This window comes from Lutra lutra, chromosome 16 (genome assembly GCF_902655055.1).
Source record: "Lutra lutra chromosome 16, mLutLut1.2, whole genome shotgun sequence".
NCBI classification, from domain to species: Eukaryota; Metazoa; Chordata; class Mammalia; order Carnivora; family Mustelidae; genus Lutra; species Lutra lutra.
The window spans coordinates 24,143,405-24,159,148 of NC_062293.1; the positions used below are offsets into that span (position 1 = coordinate 24,143,405).

A 15,744-nucleotide genomic window follows, 5' to 3' on the forward strand; every position below is an offset into this window, starting at 1 on the left:
GTTAGCCTGTAACTTTGGTGTTCATTTTTTGCTGTGCACCTGGCTGGGCTTCTATACGCTTCTAGGGCTCTTGTAGTCTTCACAAAAGCATGATACAAACACGACACGCACCGCACCGTGGTTATTGCTTCTCACACTGAAGTTACGGGTGGATGAGTCAGACCATGTGTCCTTTTATAATTGTACATTTAGGACACTGTTGTGGCTGAGGTGGAGCACAACAATGCTGAAATATTTTAACAGTAACCTTTCATTTTTCTAACAAAGATAAAATTCCGAAAGTCTAAAATAACTGTCACTACAAAAAAAAAAGTTTAAGAATATCTTTTCTTCCTTAGCTATCCCACCAGCAAGCGAAGACACTGACTTTATATTTGTTCATTTGTCTACTTATTAATAGTGTGTTTTTGCAGTGAGATAGTAGGCTCCACAAGGACAGGGACTGGGACTGATTTTTTACTGCATATTTCACTTACTGCTTAGCAGCACAGTGCCTTGCTATTACTCTGTAATCTCTAAATAAGTATTTGTTAAAATAATAAGTATCATATGAAATGTTACTGTTATTCTCAGTAATGGTAAAATCTAGTTGAACAAAACAGAATGTCTACTGAAATTTTTTTTTTAAGATTTTATTTATTTATTTGACAGACAGAGATCACAAGTAGGCAGAGAGACAGGCAGAGAGAGAGAGGAGGAAGAGGCTCCTCGCTGAGCAGAGAGCCCGATGTGGGGCTCGATCCCAGGACCCTGGGATCATGACCTGAGCCGAAGGCAGAGGCTTAACCCACTGAGCCACCCAGGCGCCCCTCTACTGAAATTTTTAACATCTTTATAACCTTTTCCTTAATTGCATAGGATATGTATTTATCACTACTTTTTTTTTTAAGATTTTATTTATGTATTTGACAGACAGAGATCACAAGTAGGTAGAGAAGCAGGCAGAGAGAGGAGGAAGCAGGCTCCCCACAGAGCAGAGGACTCTGGGATCATGACCTGAGCCGAAGGCAGAGGCTTTAACCCACTGAGCCACCTAGGTGCCCCGTATCACTACTTTTTAGGGGAAGGAAACAAACATTTATCACACCCAGTAGGCATCAGGCACTCAGGTACTGGCTAGTTTCAATGTTTTGGCCAAAACTCACATTTAAATATCTCCCTTTCTATCTTTTTCCCCTCTTGTTTGTTTCTTAAAATCCACGTATGAGTTAAATCATATGGTAGTTGTCTTTCTCTGACTGATTTCTTTTGCTGAGCGTAAAACTCTTTACCTCCAACCATGTCGTTGCACGTGGCAAGAAAAAGAGAGAGAAGAGCAAACCAAGAAACAGACTCTTACCTATAGAGAACAGATGGTTACCAGAAGGGAAGTGGATGGGGCATGTGTAAAGTAGGTGAAGGGGATTAAGGGGTGCACCTGTCATGATGAGCAGTGGGTGCTGTATGGAAGTGTTGAACCAGTACGTTGTACACCCAAAACTAATATTACAGTGCATGTTAATTAACCGGAATTTAAATGAAAACTTTAAAAAGGGAAAACTTGAAGTAAAATGAATAAATAAATAAAATACTTTGTAAAAATAAATATCATCCTACAATCAAATTTTTAACACATGAACAATCTATTCCTATCTATCGTTGACTGTGTCAACTTTGAGAATTCTCTTAACTTTTATACATGAAACTAAAAATTAAATCTATGAAGTAAGAATTTAATATTACTGATCTAGTTAGCTCCTCTCTTATGAGGAACCATAATGGAGCAGAGTTTCTACCTTGGAATCTTCTAGATACTAGACTTACCTCTTTCAACACTGTGTTTTTTTTTTTTTTTTAATTTCAACTCTTTTTAATGAAAATACTTTTAAGCAAACTATATATCTGTATAGTCTTAACCAAAATGTCTGGAACATGAATCCATCTTTTCTGATAATCCGGATAAGGATAGTGGTAAAGACAGTAGGGTGGTTAAGAGCAGAGGTTCCAGAGCTAGACTGCTTCATTACAAATCCTGGCACTACAATGTACTAACTGTGTGATCTTAGATCAGTTAACTTCCCTGGGTCTCCATTTCCTTCTCTGTAAAATGAGGATAATCCTACTATCTACCTCTTCATGCTATTCTCAGGATTAAATGATGACAGATGCAAAGTACTTAGAACACAGGTGCAAGGTACATAGTAAGTGCTTACTAAAGGCTAGCTGAGAAGTTTTACTTTATTAAAGGTACTGAGCTCCTAGTTTCTCTCTACAGTATGATACGGCCCCAGAGTGCTATGTTTTTGAGTTCCCATACAAATTTTGTTTTGTTTACCAATTTTGTTTCCTGCATAAATTTTTAGTTGTGTTCCTGTGTCTCACCTCTATATTATTTCTTAATTGATGTCTCTAAAGTCCCTTTTCTTCTAAATTTGATGTTTTACCCTACTATGGGTTTGAGAAATCAAACCACTGTCATGGTTAGAAATGTGTAAAAAGAGGAATCTCCAGTGAAGGCCTCAGGGGCTTTCCCAAGGCTGAGTTAGGGAAGTGTTACCACCACACTCAGGAACACCCATTTCCACTTAGAGGTCCTTCTGGCTTACTGATTGTGTTCTCAGCTGTGTCTGGGAAAGCTGGAAATACCAAATAAGTGACCTATGGATTAATGAGGTAGTATTGTTCTAATTCTGTCAGGCATTGGATTAATCAAAAACAAATGAAAGGTTGGTTTTGCCCTGTTAATTTTCTAAAATTATTAATAAACTACCAGTGTAATCATTAAGCTTGCAATCCAAGCAATGTTTTTAGTGTACACTTGAGTCAATATACAGATCCTAAACTTCAAGGCCCAGTTTTTAAAAAAGCTCAGACCAAATAAAATGTTTCTGTATGACTGAATCCATAGTTCTGATGTGGATGTTATTAATGCAATGAAAGGGAGAAAACCTGGTTTGCCAAAAAGGCTAAATGAAATAAGAATTAACGGATGAGTGAACTAATATTACACTGTATGCTAACTGGAATTTAAATAAAAACTTAAGAAAAAAAAGAATTAGTGGATAAGTTAAAAAGAGAAAGGAATTAGGGATTACGAACTCCTGGAAAATGCCAAAATCATAGGGAAATTTGAAAGAAAAATAAATTGAATGATTGCAGGCCAATAAAGAGAAATAAGGAATAGTTTACCAGCTCTACTCCCAATCCCTAAGTGAATAATATGTTCCAATTTAATATTCAGCTTAGTAGCATGTCTACCTTTTTCCCCCACCGAAAAGGCACAAGAGAGACTCTGGTAAGATAACCATGTGCATCAGTGATGATCAAACCGTCTGTTCAAGTGGCCAGATGCCAGAAGAGACACAGTGAACCCCCACCCTTGGGATATCTGAGCCTGAGCCAGAAACTGGCAGCCACCTAGCCAAAAATTTTATATTCATGTATCTTAAAAATTCATGTACATTTTATACCCCAGCTCTATTACATACCAATGTGTTTTTAATATAAAAGTAATGTTTATAACAGTTGAATTATTTAACTCCTCCCATTCCCAAATCTTCAAGTAAAATTAATGCTCCAGGAAGATTTACATTGTGGTTCTTGTGGCTTCCCCTTCCTCTTGAACAACATCAATATGGTTAGAGAGGGATATGGGAGAAGCATAGATAAAAATCGTATCTTTGGGGCGCCTGGGTGGCTCAGTGGGTTGAGCCTCTGCCTTCGGCTCAGGTCATGATCTCAGGGTCCTGGGATAGAGCCCTGGATCTGGGAGCCTGCTTACCCCTCTCTTTCCTCCTGCCTCTCTGCCTACTTGTGATCTTTGTCTGTCAAATAAATAAATAAAATCTTAACAAAAAATCTTATTATGATATGATGAGCTCAAGGGTCTCAAATAATCCACAATAAATCAATAATCCAATAATCACTAAATGAAACTCTGATTCTCATGCAACTCTGTGAAACTAAGAAATCTGAAAGATGGTGAACTGGGCCCTGCCATCTTAAGATGTTCTCTTAGCTTCTGAGCTACAGTTCTTAGAAAAAGATCAATAATGATGTCTTCCTGCTCCAGTATAGAATTAGTGTTTCCCTAAATACATTAGCTTCCGAAGTATCGAATTACCTAGAAGGATCAGCACCACAATGAAACAAATTGTTGTTTTTTGCAAACTAGCGATTACCAATAGAGAAAACCCACTGAAGTTCACATGGTTCAAGATGACAAAAGGCAAAAACACCAAGACAAAAAGTAACAAAGCAGCGTGATCAACCCAAAATCCAGGAAAAAGACACTCACCCTCATCCTGATAATCAGGCAGAAAAGGTGCATCCGATATGAGAGAAGGGCCGTGAGTTCCACTCTGATTATCATCAGAGCTGTCCTGCCCAAGGTAACTTTCAGCTTGGTCTCCCCCTAAGGGACAAAGAAGAAAGAAAACAAGGTCATACTTTGGACATCTTTATAAAGGTCTTTGTTGATGTCTTCTGATATTCATTCTTGCCCTCTCCTCTGAAAGATAAATCTTTTACTTGGTGGACGTGGCCGCTATCCATTAACCTATGAGAAACAGATGAATAAGAACCAACTTACCTAGATGGGAAATTTTCCACTCAGCTAACTAACTAGAACTTAGAAACTGTTACCATAGAGTGGGGACACCTCTTGCCACCTAGAGAAACTTTCCATCGTACTTAAAATGAAAACACAACTATATATATACATATTCATAAATATTGGCTTCCATTAATTGCAACCTTTACCCTGAATGCCTGTTTCTCTTTATATTGCCAAATGAAACAGAATAAATCATACAAAGGGTTAACCTATACATAATACAATTTAACAGGTCAATATTCTTTCCTTCTCTGAAAACTAAGAGACTTAAAAACAGAGAGAACCTAGACTTTGCTGGATTCTATTCCAATTTAAATCACTACTTGTTTTGCAATCTTAAGAAATTCTCTCTTTATAATTCTAGTTTACAGCCTATGCAACCAACCCCTAAGGAATTCTAAAAGCCCTAAGAAGGTAATATTTGTTCTGTAAAATGGCTTTGATGAAAGGTAATGTATATGCAATACTGAATTATGCAATTAAAACAATGCTAATCCCTTTTGGGTGTTTTCAACATACATTGGATTATATTTTGTAGAAGTGGCCCATGCTATTATGATACTTTAAAAGGTTCAGACGGAAGATGTTCGATCATTCGGAAACCGGAAGAAAAGGCTCTGCATTGCAAATAGCTTTTCTTAAAATCCCCCAAACAGAGGTACAGTCTGCTGATAAAAGGACACCAACAGCTGCTCAGTTCATTCCACAAACATGAAAAGGGGATTTTCAACTGAATTTAATATGATCTCAAATACTAATTTCCAAAGGAAATCACCAATGCTAATCTCAGTAAACACTGTCGAGTTTTGGCCCTGGATTTCAACGAGGGAGCAGTGAAACCAAACAACCTACATAGAATCTGTATTGCTTCACTTTAAAGGTTTATTTCCTACAATTAAACTGGAAGGATAGGGAGGATATAAAATGATAAAAAGAGAATGGCTGTAGCCTTCTCTTTCCATAAATTAGATGATGATAGCTAGTCTCTTCTGTGAACGCTCGATGGTAGGTAGCTTGTCTGTCCACAACTGACTTGAGCACCTGCAGATACAGGGCTTTAGGAATAAAGTATGGACTTGATTGTGGAAAAGAAAAGTGAAAAACAACAACAACAACAAACAACAACCTCACAGCAGCATTGGCCAGAGCCAGAACAAATCCTCTCCTTTATTAGGGCTACAGATCAGGATACAAAGCTTATCACAGTTATGCTTCTAGTATTGCTGGGAAATTTCCCTTATAGCCAGAAAAATTCTCAAATACTGGACTGAGGGTTAAAGTACTGAAATTTTACATCAGTGGAATTTGCAAATCCATTGAAATTCTATTACCAAGCGGACCGCTTGGCAGATAACCTGAAAGTGAGCTGTGAGGTTAAAGGAATTTTAAAATTTGTGAGCCAAGACGAAATCTATTTTTAAAAAAAGAAGTAGTTTGGGTTACCAAACAAAATTTAACATTTGTAGGTATACTGAACATTATTTATCAACAGTCGTTCTAGACTCAAGGTTTTCTGCTTTCTTCAGAAATTTGACAAAGTTACTCTTATGTTTTCTAGCATTCCAGGCTTAAAAAAAAAAAAAAAAAAGCCGATCAAGTGGGACTTTGTTTTGCTGTATTTTAAATGAACATTTTATTTTGGAATAATTTTAGATTTATTGAAAGCATTACAAAGATTGTACAGACGATTCCCGCATACCCTTCACTCAATTTCCCCCAACTTCTTACATAACTAGGGTATTTCTGTCAAAACCAAGAAATTAACATTGCCACACTGCTATTAAATAAACTATAGACTTTATTTGGATGTCACCAATTTTCCCACTAAGGTCCTTTTTCTCTCTTTTTTTCTTTTTTTAAAATTTAAATCTAATTAGCCAACACATAGTCATTAGTCAGTGCATCATTAGTTTTAGATGTGGTGTCCTTTTTCTGATCCAGGATCCAATTCAATTGCCTTCAGAGTTTTCATTCTAAAAATCTCATCCAAAATACCAAATACCTGCCTGAATTTCGCATTCGATCTATCGGCTTCAGATGGAAAAGTCACTTCTGTGTTTTCCCTAGGGTTTCTGAACACAGTTACCCAAGCTGGGCTTTTAATAGCCGTCCCTGTGCCAAATGTAAGACCATGCCTTTGTAAAGTTTACAACAACAAAGGTATACAACTCAGTGCAGCAAAAAACAGAGCCTGGGTTAGTACTAAAAATGGTTGTGGTGGGGGAAACGTTTAAAAATACGTTTTACATCCAAGCGTAATTTGTTCCTGATGATGGAAATGTTGCTATAAGTGTTTTTAATGTCACATCGAGTGGCCCAACTCCCTTGGGCACACGCAGAAAAAAGCTTATAACACTATATAAATAGATACTCCCGTGTAATTAAAATGATTATAACTACTCAAGATGCATGGGTGAAAAGTTTTATAGGCGAACCAGCAATTACTGTGGTCATTTTGGATTTGTTTAAGTTTAGAACATCATTCTTCCTTAGAACATAACCACAAGTGATCGCTGGATTCATCTGCAGCTCTGAGAATCACAGTTCCAGGTGACTACGACCGTTGTCCGGTGGGATCAGACATAAATGATCACAAACTATAGTGACAGACACTTCCATTCAGCAGCTCTGCAATTAGGGCTTCGAACTCCATTGCTTAGAGTGGCTTTCTCACAAGCAAGACCCCTTGCCACTAGAGACCACTTTCCCATTGCAACTTGCTCAAAATCAATATATTTCTATACAGATATATATTCTAACACACAATATCTCCATTAATCACGTCTACTACCTCCAGTCCCTTTTCTTCGTATTTCTAAACAAGATCTCGGGAAACTATATCAAGGGTTCATCTGCTAGTAGCTGGTAATTTGCTCCTCTATCCTAAGCATCCTAAGAATTGGACGCTAGATACACTCCTTAGTATATTCAAGGGTAGGTTCTCCTCTGAGTATGGTACTGAGGGGCCTATAAGGGGGATGATTTCTCTATTGTTCTTTCCTGAGAATCAAACTCAATTTCATTCATGCTCCGTAGAATGATAAGTTGCAAATTTCTGAGATTTGGAACAGAAATATAAAGCAGCTTTGTTTCAGGTGTGAGGTAATTATTTGCTAGGGTTTCTGTGCTATTTGTTTTTATTCCCAGTGTTTTCATTAACAGTTAATGAGTTTTCCCCCTTAATTCTGAAACAATAGCTTGGCCACTAGAAGTTGGCTTTTTTTTTTCTGCCATGGATTCAACCAGCTGTTGCTGCTCCATAAACTTTATGGAGAAGTGAACTAAACTGCTAAAAACTTTGATTTCCTAATTCAATTCCAAATAAAACAGGGAGGGGGGGGAAATGAACCATGATGATATTCCCCTTCTAGCTATTTTGACTCACAGCAAACCCATCTGATTCTGAACTTACAGGTACTATTTGGGGACAAAAACAGGGCATAATGACAACTTTACCAAAGAAATGAAAAAAAAAAAAAAAGAAAGAAAAGATGGAAAGCACTTTAATCATAAAAAGTAACACAGCAATAGCAAATAGATAAGACATAAATAGATGTTTGCTTATTCGACATATAAAGGCTCAATGGTTTTTTCACATTTGTATGAAGCCATCATCTTTTACTTCTAATTAATTGTAGGCTGTGTTATAAAGACTTTATTCACATATGCAACCAACTGTTTCTATAGCATGGTTCAAAATTCCCAGGGTTTGCTATCACTTCAGCAAGTATCTCAGGATAAAATAAGGAAATCAAAATTAATGTAGAATTATCAGCAATTTTTTGACTTTTGTTTTTATTGTTGCTATTGGAAGGGAACACATGACTTCTGACTCTTTAATATTTAAAAACCCATGAGACACACAGCTCCCTCTTTAAACTAATAAATTCTAAATAAAATGCTATAAATAAAAGTCCCTGATCCAAATCCAGTTAGTTTTCATGCTTGATAGCATTAATATTGCCAGGTTTTCATGGACCAATTTAATAGTAATGCAGTTCCCAAAGCTGAACTAAGGTAAGACTGGAAAAAACTGCAGCGTATTATTCCTTATTATAACCATTCACCTAAGTTATTGAATATAACACCAACTACAGAAATAGATTGGGTACATATGTGCCCATATATGTGAAATGTTCCTCCCATGTAAATATGTTATGGAGCCCATTTGCAACACCAAAGCTAAAGTTCTGTCAACACTTCTGTTATAAATTAGATAACATTTTGCACATACTCATGCATTAGAAAATGTATAGTGTTTCCCACAGACCATCTTAGAGGCTTCACTGGTTTCTAAATATCCATTTGGATTTGCGTGGTTAGTTCTTGTGATTAATCCATGTGTAGTGAAGGTCTCAAATTCTTCTCCATTGTATAGTCTGACTTCCTGCCCATCTCTTTCTCCCCCCTCCTATATCTAGCCATAACTCAATGTATAAATATTCTTTTTTTTCCCCTCCAAGGCCTTGGCAGTGAGTATAATAGTACTGAATGTCATTAAGTCTACAGAACAAATGATAGCCCAGGTAAGGAAAGTTTCCATTTATCATTCTTTTAAAAAGTTGCTCCAATAAGCTCTCAAATATATATGAAATAAATTGAACCTAAGGTCAAAAAAAAATTTTTTTTAGCTCATGATACTGTTTACTAGTTGTACGATTTTTATCATGCAGAGAATAACAGACTTCCCAAGAACCTTTAGGGTTATCATTGCAGAGAATAGCACAGTCTAAATGACCAGAAATGGAATAAAATTGATTTGATGCTACAACCGAAAGGGTAGCGTAGCTTAATAATATTTCCTAAGGAACTACGTTTCTAAACTAACAGAAAGAAACTAACAGAAAGTTTCTGTCAGTTGGGGGTTGGACAGGAAAATGCCCATGGGAACCAAATGAAAAGTTTTTTTCCTCCTCCTTCAGAAAAGGGATCCTTTATGATGCAGTTTTTCATTTTGACCAGTAGGGTGGGCTGCAGTGTGTAGCATCACCCTCGTTCTTAAAAAAGAAAGAAAAAAAAAAAAAGGTAGCCACCAAGTGAACCCTTCTGTTCCTACCCCTCCCCCACCAGAAAACGCTAAGATTTTTAACCCTTCTTAGGTTTCACACAGGGCACACCTACTGGACATTAACAAACTGGAAGGCTGACAGCAACAAATATAAACCAGATAATTGTATATGTGACAACACACACTTCATAAAGCAAATTATAGCCTGTCAGCAATCATTCTGGCTTTATAACAACACATTCCATCTACCACTGTTATTGTTCAACTGGTACTAAAATGGAGCCTGCTGAGTTAGAATATTTTCAATAGGAATGAGATTTTGACAGAATTCAAAACATGAAAACTTAAGTATGTGGTCTATATGGATAAATATGCTGGACAATAAGTGCATTTATCATATGTCAACCAGGCAATCATAACCTGGAATTATTGGTTCGTAGTTCTATTTTCCTTGGACCACGGTATTCTCAGTGTTTAATTCTTGTTAGGAAGCTATTCAACTGAATTCTTAACATGTTTTGACTTAGAGGAGAAAGTCAGTTATAGCAATAATAAAAAAATAACAGCTTTACTGATGTCTTACTGGGTACATGCTCTAGGTCAAGACTCTTCGTGTACGATCTCATTTAATTCTCAACATAGTCCTGCAATATATTATTGTCTCAAAGCTGCGGATAAAGACAGTGAGACACAGAGATTACATAACTTACCCAAAGTCAAGTAAGTGACTCATAAGTTGCAGAGCTAGGCTTCAACCCCACCTTGTCTGATTACTAAAGTCTAGTTCTAATCCACTGAGCTGTGGATGGAGACATCCAAATCTGTACGCTTTATAAATTATGATCATTACTCAAAGGCAAAGCATACTGAATGACAGCCAGTGACTTGAATTTATGTCATGTGCTATTAATTAGTGTTTTTTCTTTACTTCGATAAAATAAATCTACAATCAAAAGTACAAATTAGGGGCGCCTGGGTGGCTCAGTGGGTTAAGCCGCTGCCTTCGGCTCAGGTCATGATCTCAGAGTCCTGGGATCGAGCCCCGCATCGGGCTCTCTGCTCAGCAGGGAGCCTGCTTCCTCCTCTCTCTCTGCCTGCCTCTCTGTCTGCTTGTGATCTCTATCTGTCAAATAAATAAATAAATTCTTTAAAAAAAAAAGTACAAATTATTACAAATAGTAGTAATACTAGTAGTCCCATTAGGTATGGAACTAATCAACAAAGTCAAATGTGGTCAGTGATTTCATGAAGAAGGAGCTGTTCAGTTCACAGGTTCAAATTTACTGTGGTACTATTGTTGTAGTGATTTTTTAAAAAGATTTTATTTATTTATTTGACAGACAGAGATCACAAGGAAGGAGAGGCAGGCAGAGAGAGAGGGAGGGGGAAGCAGGCTCCCTGCCGAGCAGAGAGCCCAATTCGGGGCCCAATTCGGGGCTCGATCCCAGGACCCTGGGATCATGACCTGAGCCGAAGGCAGAGGCTTTAACCCACTGAGCCACCCAGGCGCCCTGTTGTAGTGATTTTTAAAATAACACCTTTCACATGGATTTCATGCTTACAAAATTTAGTACAAGTTTGGGTTTTGTCAGATTGGTATATTAAATTTTTTCCAGTGCCTTCTGTATGATTTTCTTAGGTCCTGGGTATTTTTGACTCTGCTTCATACAAAATGAGCCAACATACTCCACACCCCAATACAGCTTTGACCTGATTTCATTAAAGAAAGTTCTTCCTTTTGGCACCATCATAGTTTAAGTCTCACATGAGGAAAATGCCTCAGAAAATATATAATTACATGGGGCGTCTGGGTGGTGCAGTTGGTTGAGTGACCCGACTTGGTTTCAGCTCAGGTTGAGATCTCAGGATCATGGGATCGAGCCCTGCATGGGGCTTGGCACTCAGTGGGGAGTCTGCTTGAGATTCTCTCTTCCTCTCCCTCTGCCTCTCCTGCTCATGCTCTCTCTCTCTAAAATAAATAAATCTTTAAGAAATGTACATATACAATTACACATGAATGTAGCAATTTTATTAATACTGATTCATCTTTTTCTGTCCTCCCATCTTTTTTGTTTTCTTCTCCCAAATAACAAATTGTAGTAGACTTAAGCCCCCCTTAGAGTCTTGATGCATTCTAGGACCTATTATGCCCCAATTAGTTTACCAACATCTTTTTAAAAATTTTTTTAATTTTTAATATTTATTTATTTATTTATTTATTTGACAGACAGAGATCACAAGTAGGCAGAGAGGCAGGCAGAGAGAGAGGAGGAAGCAGGCTCCCTGCTGAGCAGAAAGCCCAATGCAGGGCTTGATCCCAGGACCCTGGGATCATGATCCGAGCCAAAGGCAGAGGCTGTAACCCACTGAGCCACCCAGGAGCCCCTACCAACATCTCTTCTTGAGAGAAACTATAAGGCCAGTTGGATACATGACCTAGGGGCGCCTGGGTGGCCCAGTCAGTTGAATGCCTGACTTTTGATTTTGGCTCAGGTCATGATCTCTGGGTTGTGGGATGGAGTCCCGCACTGGGTACTGAACTCAGGGCAGCATCTGCTTCAAATGCTCTCTCTCCCTCTTCCTCTTTCCCTCCTCCCACTCATGCACTCTTTCTTTCTTTTTCTCAAATAAATAAATAAACAAAATCTTAAACACACACACACACAAACACACACACACTCTACAGGATTTACAGGCTAAGGGCAGGCATAAGAAAAGTTTTATGGAGGTCCAAAGGGTTAAAAATAAAACAATATACAGTCAAGAATAGATTATGGGTAAGATTAGCAGGCCTGAACACACGAAACAACTTCTAACATCTTGAGGAATGGTAAGTTTTCTTTGTGAATGATATAGCCCTCCAGTACCAGGGAGCTGTAATGGCAGATGGTGACAAGATTCAGCCTTCCAGTGACTACCCCACCTCAAACAGGGTTTCCTGTCCAGGTATGAAAACAGCACCTAACAACAACATCAACAACCAAAATCTCTCACTATCAACAATTCCACTCAGTGTTTGGCCCCTTTTCGGACAGAAGTTTTGCATGGAAGAGCATTTCCTTATTTCTAAAATTTATTTTTCCTCTTTTATTAGGGTATCACTAACAGGAAAGTACACAAATCTTGAGGATAGTGGTACTGCATTTTAAGTTAAGGAAAATACCTTCTGGAGAGGAACTATGGCCAAGAGCTGCTGTGGGCTTGTAAGTTTGTGTAAATACATGTCAGATGACAAGGGGAGGTTCAAAGACTGACTCTCTTATTCTTCACCTCACAAGAGTCAGCAGTGACTGGAAGCTTCATTTTGCATATCATATAAATGCCCTCATCCATAACTAAACCATTCCTTTCCTATATTAGTGATACTCCAGCCATCCTGGTAAATAACTATTAAACAAGTTTCTGAGAGAAGTATGTGTTGATGGGAAGTGCAGTGAAAATTTAATGCTTTAAAATTTGGCTCTATGAGCACATTATTTAGCCTCCAAAAATCAAACAAATTCACTGGCTTTCAAGTCCAAAAACTTAACCTACTTACCCACAGAAGTTTTACTTAGAAAACCAAATCTGTATTCAAATTAACCATACAGTACACATTTCTCTCAATATTTTGTGTCCAGAACACGAAAATTCATTAGAAGCAGAATTCCCGAAGCAGATGAATTCTTATGACAAACTTCTCTGTTTGGAAACTGTACTCCTTACATGATTTTCTGTATTGGTCCAGGGATAATACTCTCTAAAAGAAATCACTTATACATTTTTTTTCTCAACATAAGTTCCCAGATCAATGAAGCTTAAAGTGCTCACTTATTTACCAGTTATTTTCTTTGCCATTTACATAAATTAAGAACTTTACGAGCTTTTAATGACCACATATGGAAAAAAAAAGACTGAGATAGAGTAAGAAAGGTGTTCTTTACTGGTGACCATGGGTATTATATGATACTACTTTATCATTTATTTTTAAATTCACTTTCAAGTGATAAGTCAACCCAATACACCCACATACGCTGTCCTCAAACACTGGTTTCATATATAAAAATAAATAAATAAGTAAAGGAGACCCCCCCAAAAAAAAAACAACCAAAACAAAACACTAAACCTTGAACAGATATGAAACTGCCAAATCATGATTCAACTGAAAAAGAGCTCACTTTAAATGTAGTTTTTTGGTAAGCTGCTCTTTTGCCCCCAGTTGTACTGAGATATCAATGACCTATAACCTTGTATTAGTTTTAGGTGTACAACACAGGGATTTGTATATATTGTGAAATGATCACAACAATAAGTTTAGTCAAAATCCACCACTTCACATAGTTGGAAGTTTTTTTTTCCTATAATGAGAACTTTTAAGATCTACTCTAGCCAACTTCCATATATATAATACAGTATTGTTAACTATAGTAAACTTCTTTATTAGATTAAAAAAAGTTAAGCATGCCCAGAATAAAAATTTCAAAGATTTCAAGAAGGTATATAATGAAATCTCATCTTCTTTCCCTTCTCTTGGTTCTTCTCTCCAGAGGAAACCACTGTGAGGCTTTTTGGGTATTCTATAAATTTTCTATCTAAATATAACAAGTGTCTGCATTAGTGGTGTTTTTTTTTTTTAAACAAATGGTAGCATTTGTCCAGTTCTGTATTCTATTCATTTACCTTTGAAGTTCTTCCATATCAGCATATATCAATTTATCTCATTTTTCACTTTAACCAATTTTTAGTAAAAAAAAATAATAATAATACACGCATATGGTGAAAATCCAAACAGTACCAAAGGATATAAATAATGAAGCTTCTCTCTTCCACTCATACAGCTACCCTCCTCAGCAGAGGTTACATGCTTCCAAAAAATAGTCTGTACAAGGTGAGTGTATATACACACACAGAAACAAATTATACAGTATGTGTCTAAATTGCATTTTAACTTAACCATATACCTTGGAGAGCTGCACATGTTACACACATATATATATATTATGTTCTTTTAACCTATATGTAGCATTCCAGTAAATGAATGTGACTTAATTTATTTAACCAGTCCCCTAATGCTGGACATTCGGGCTGTTTGGAGTCTTTGCTATTCCAAACAATATTTGTAAATAATATACTGTGTAGAGAATATAGAAAGCAGAGCATCTGATTCCAATGATCTCTTCCTTCAACTACATGAAATTCAGTTCTTTTTCTTTTGTTTCAATATCATCTCCTCCAGAAAAGGGCATTTAGAAAGAACATAAAATCTGAGAAAATTTTAACACTGAAAAGAAAAAAACTGAGTTTTTCACTTAAAAAAATTTTATTCTTTTTGACAATTGTTATAAAACAGTGTATTAATTTTAAAGTACACTTGTCCACCCTTAAAAAAAAACCCCAAACAGTAGATGTATAGGATGTAAAATATTTGAAAAGGTATCAAAGTCAGTAATTAACTTCAAAAGCAACTTGTGTGTATATCCACTTTCCACAGATTAATTTGTATAAAATGTAGCAAATAAGGAAAGGGGGAAAGGCCTAAAGGAAGTCAAGTCACAAAAGCAGCTGTCAAGATTGTTGATGCTAAAAGGTTGGGCTAAAGCCAGAGGCAGGAGTATTGTCCTGTATATATTTCCTGCCATTAAATCCCCAAAAGACATAGAAAACATTCTGGAAGATTTCTTTATAAAAAGTAGTATAGGTTAGGATATTCTAGGTTCATAACCAACACTTGTGTTTATAAAATATTAGCATTCCAGGAATAGTGATAGAAAGATATTTAACAATAAATTACAAATATTGTAAATTCAGACTTTTTCTTACAGTTGCAAACACATCATAAATTTGGGCTGTGTTTCTTTGTATAAATCCTACTTACGACTGTGCTAAAACCTTTTGGCATGAATGCAAAGAGTATTTTCATAAATAAAACTTGGTAAAATCACTGTACACTCCATTAATTTAAAAACACTCCTCTTCAACTTCAAAGGGAAACCCTTTTCTCCTTTTTTAGTGCAAAAATGGTGTTTCTTTGCTGCTTTAATGGTTTGCTTCTTGTAGCTGTCATAACTACATGCTCCAAGTATGCGATAGTAAGAGACGAGAAGTTAAATGACATCTATGCTTCGATTCAGCATGTCTCAGACATTACAGATCCATGGCTCAT

The 15,744-nt window shown here is 36.8% G+C and overlaps 1 protein-coding gene across 1 annotated transcript in view; it reads right to left on the reverse strand.

The window, feature by feature from the left end:
- The window catches only part of SKAP1 (src kinase associated phosphoprotein 1), a 285,865-nt gene that overhangs the window by 199,969 nt on the left and 70,152 nt on the right, over positions 1 to 15,744 (reverse strand). The window contains 1 exon segment of the mRNA XM_047706864.1: positions 4,277 to 4,393. Coding sequence (XP_047562820.1) covers positions 4,277 to 4,393 — 117 coding nt within the window.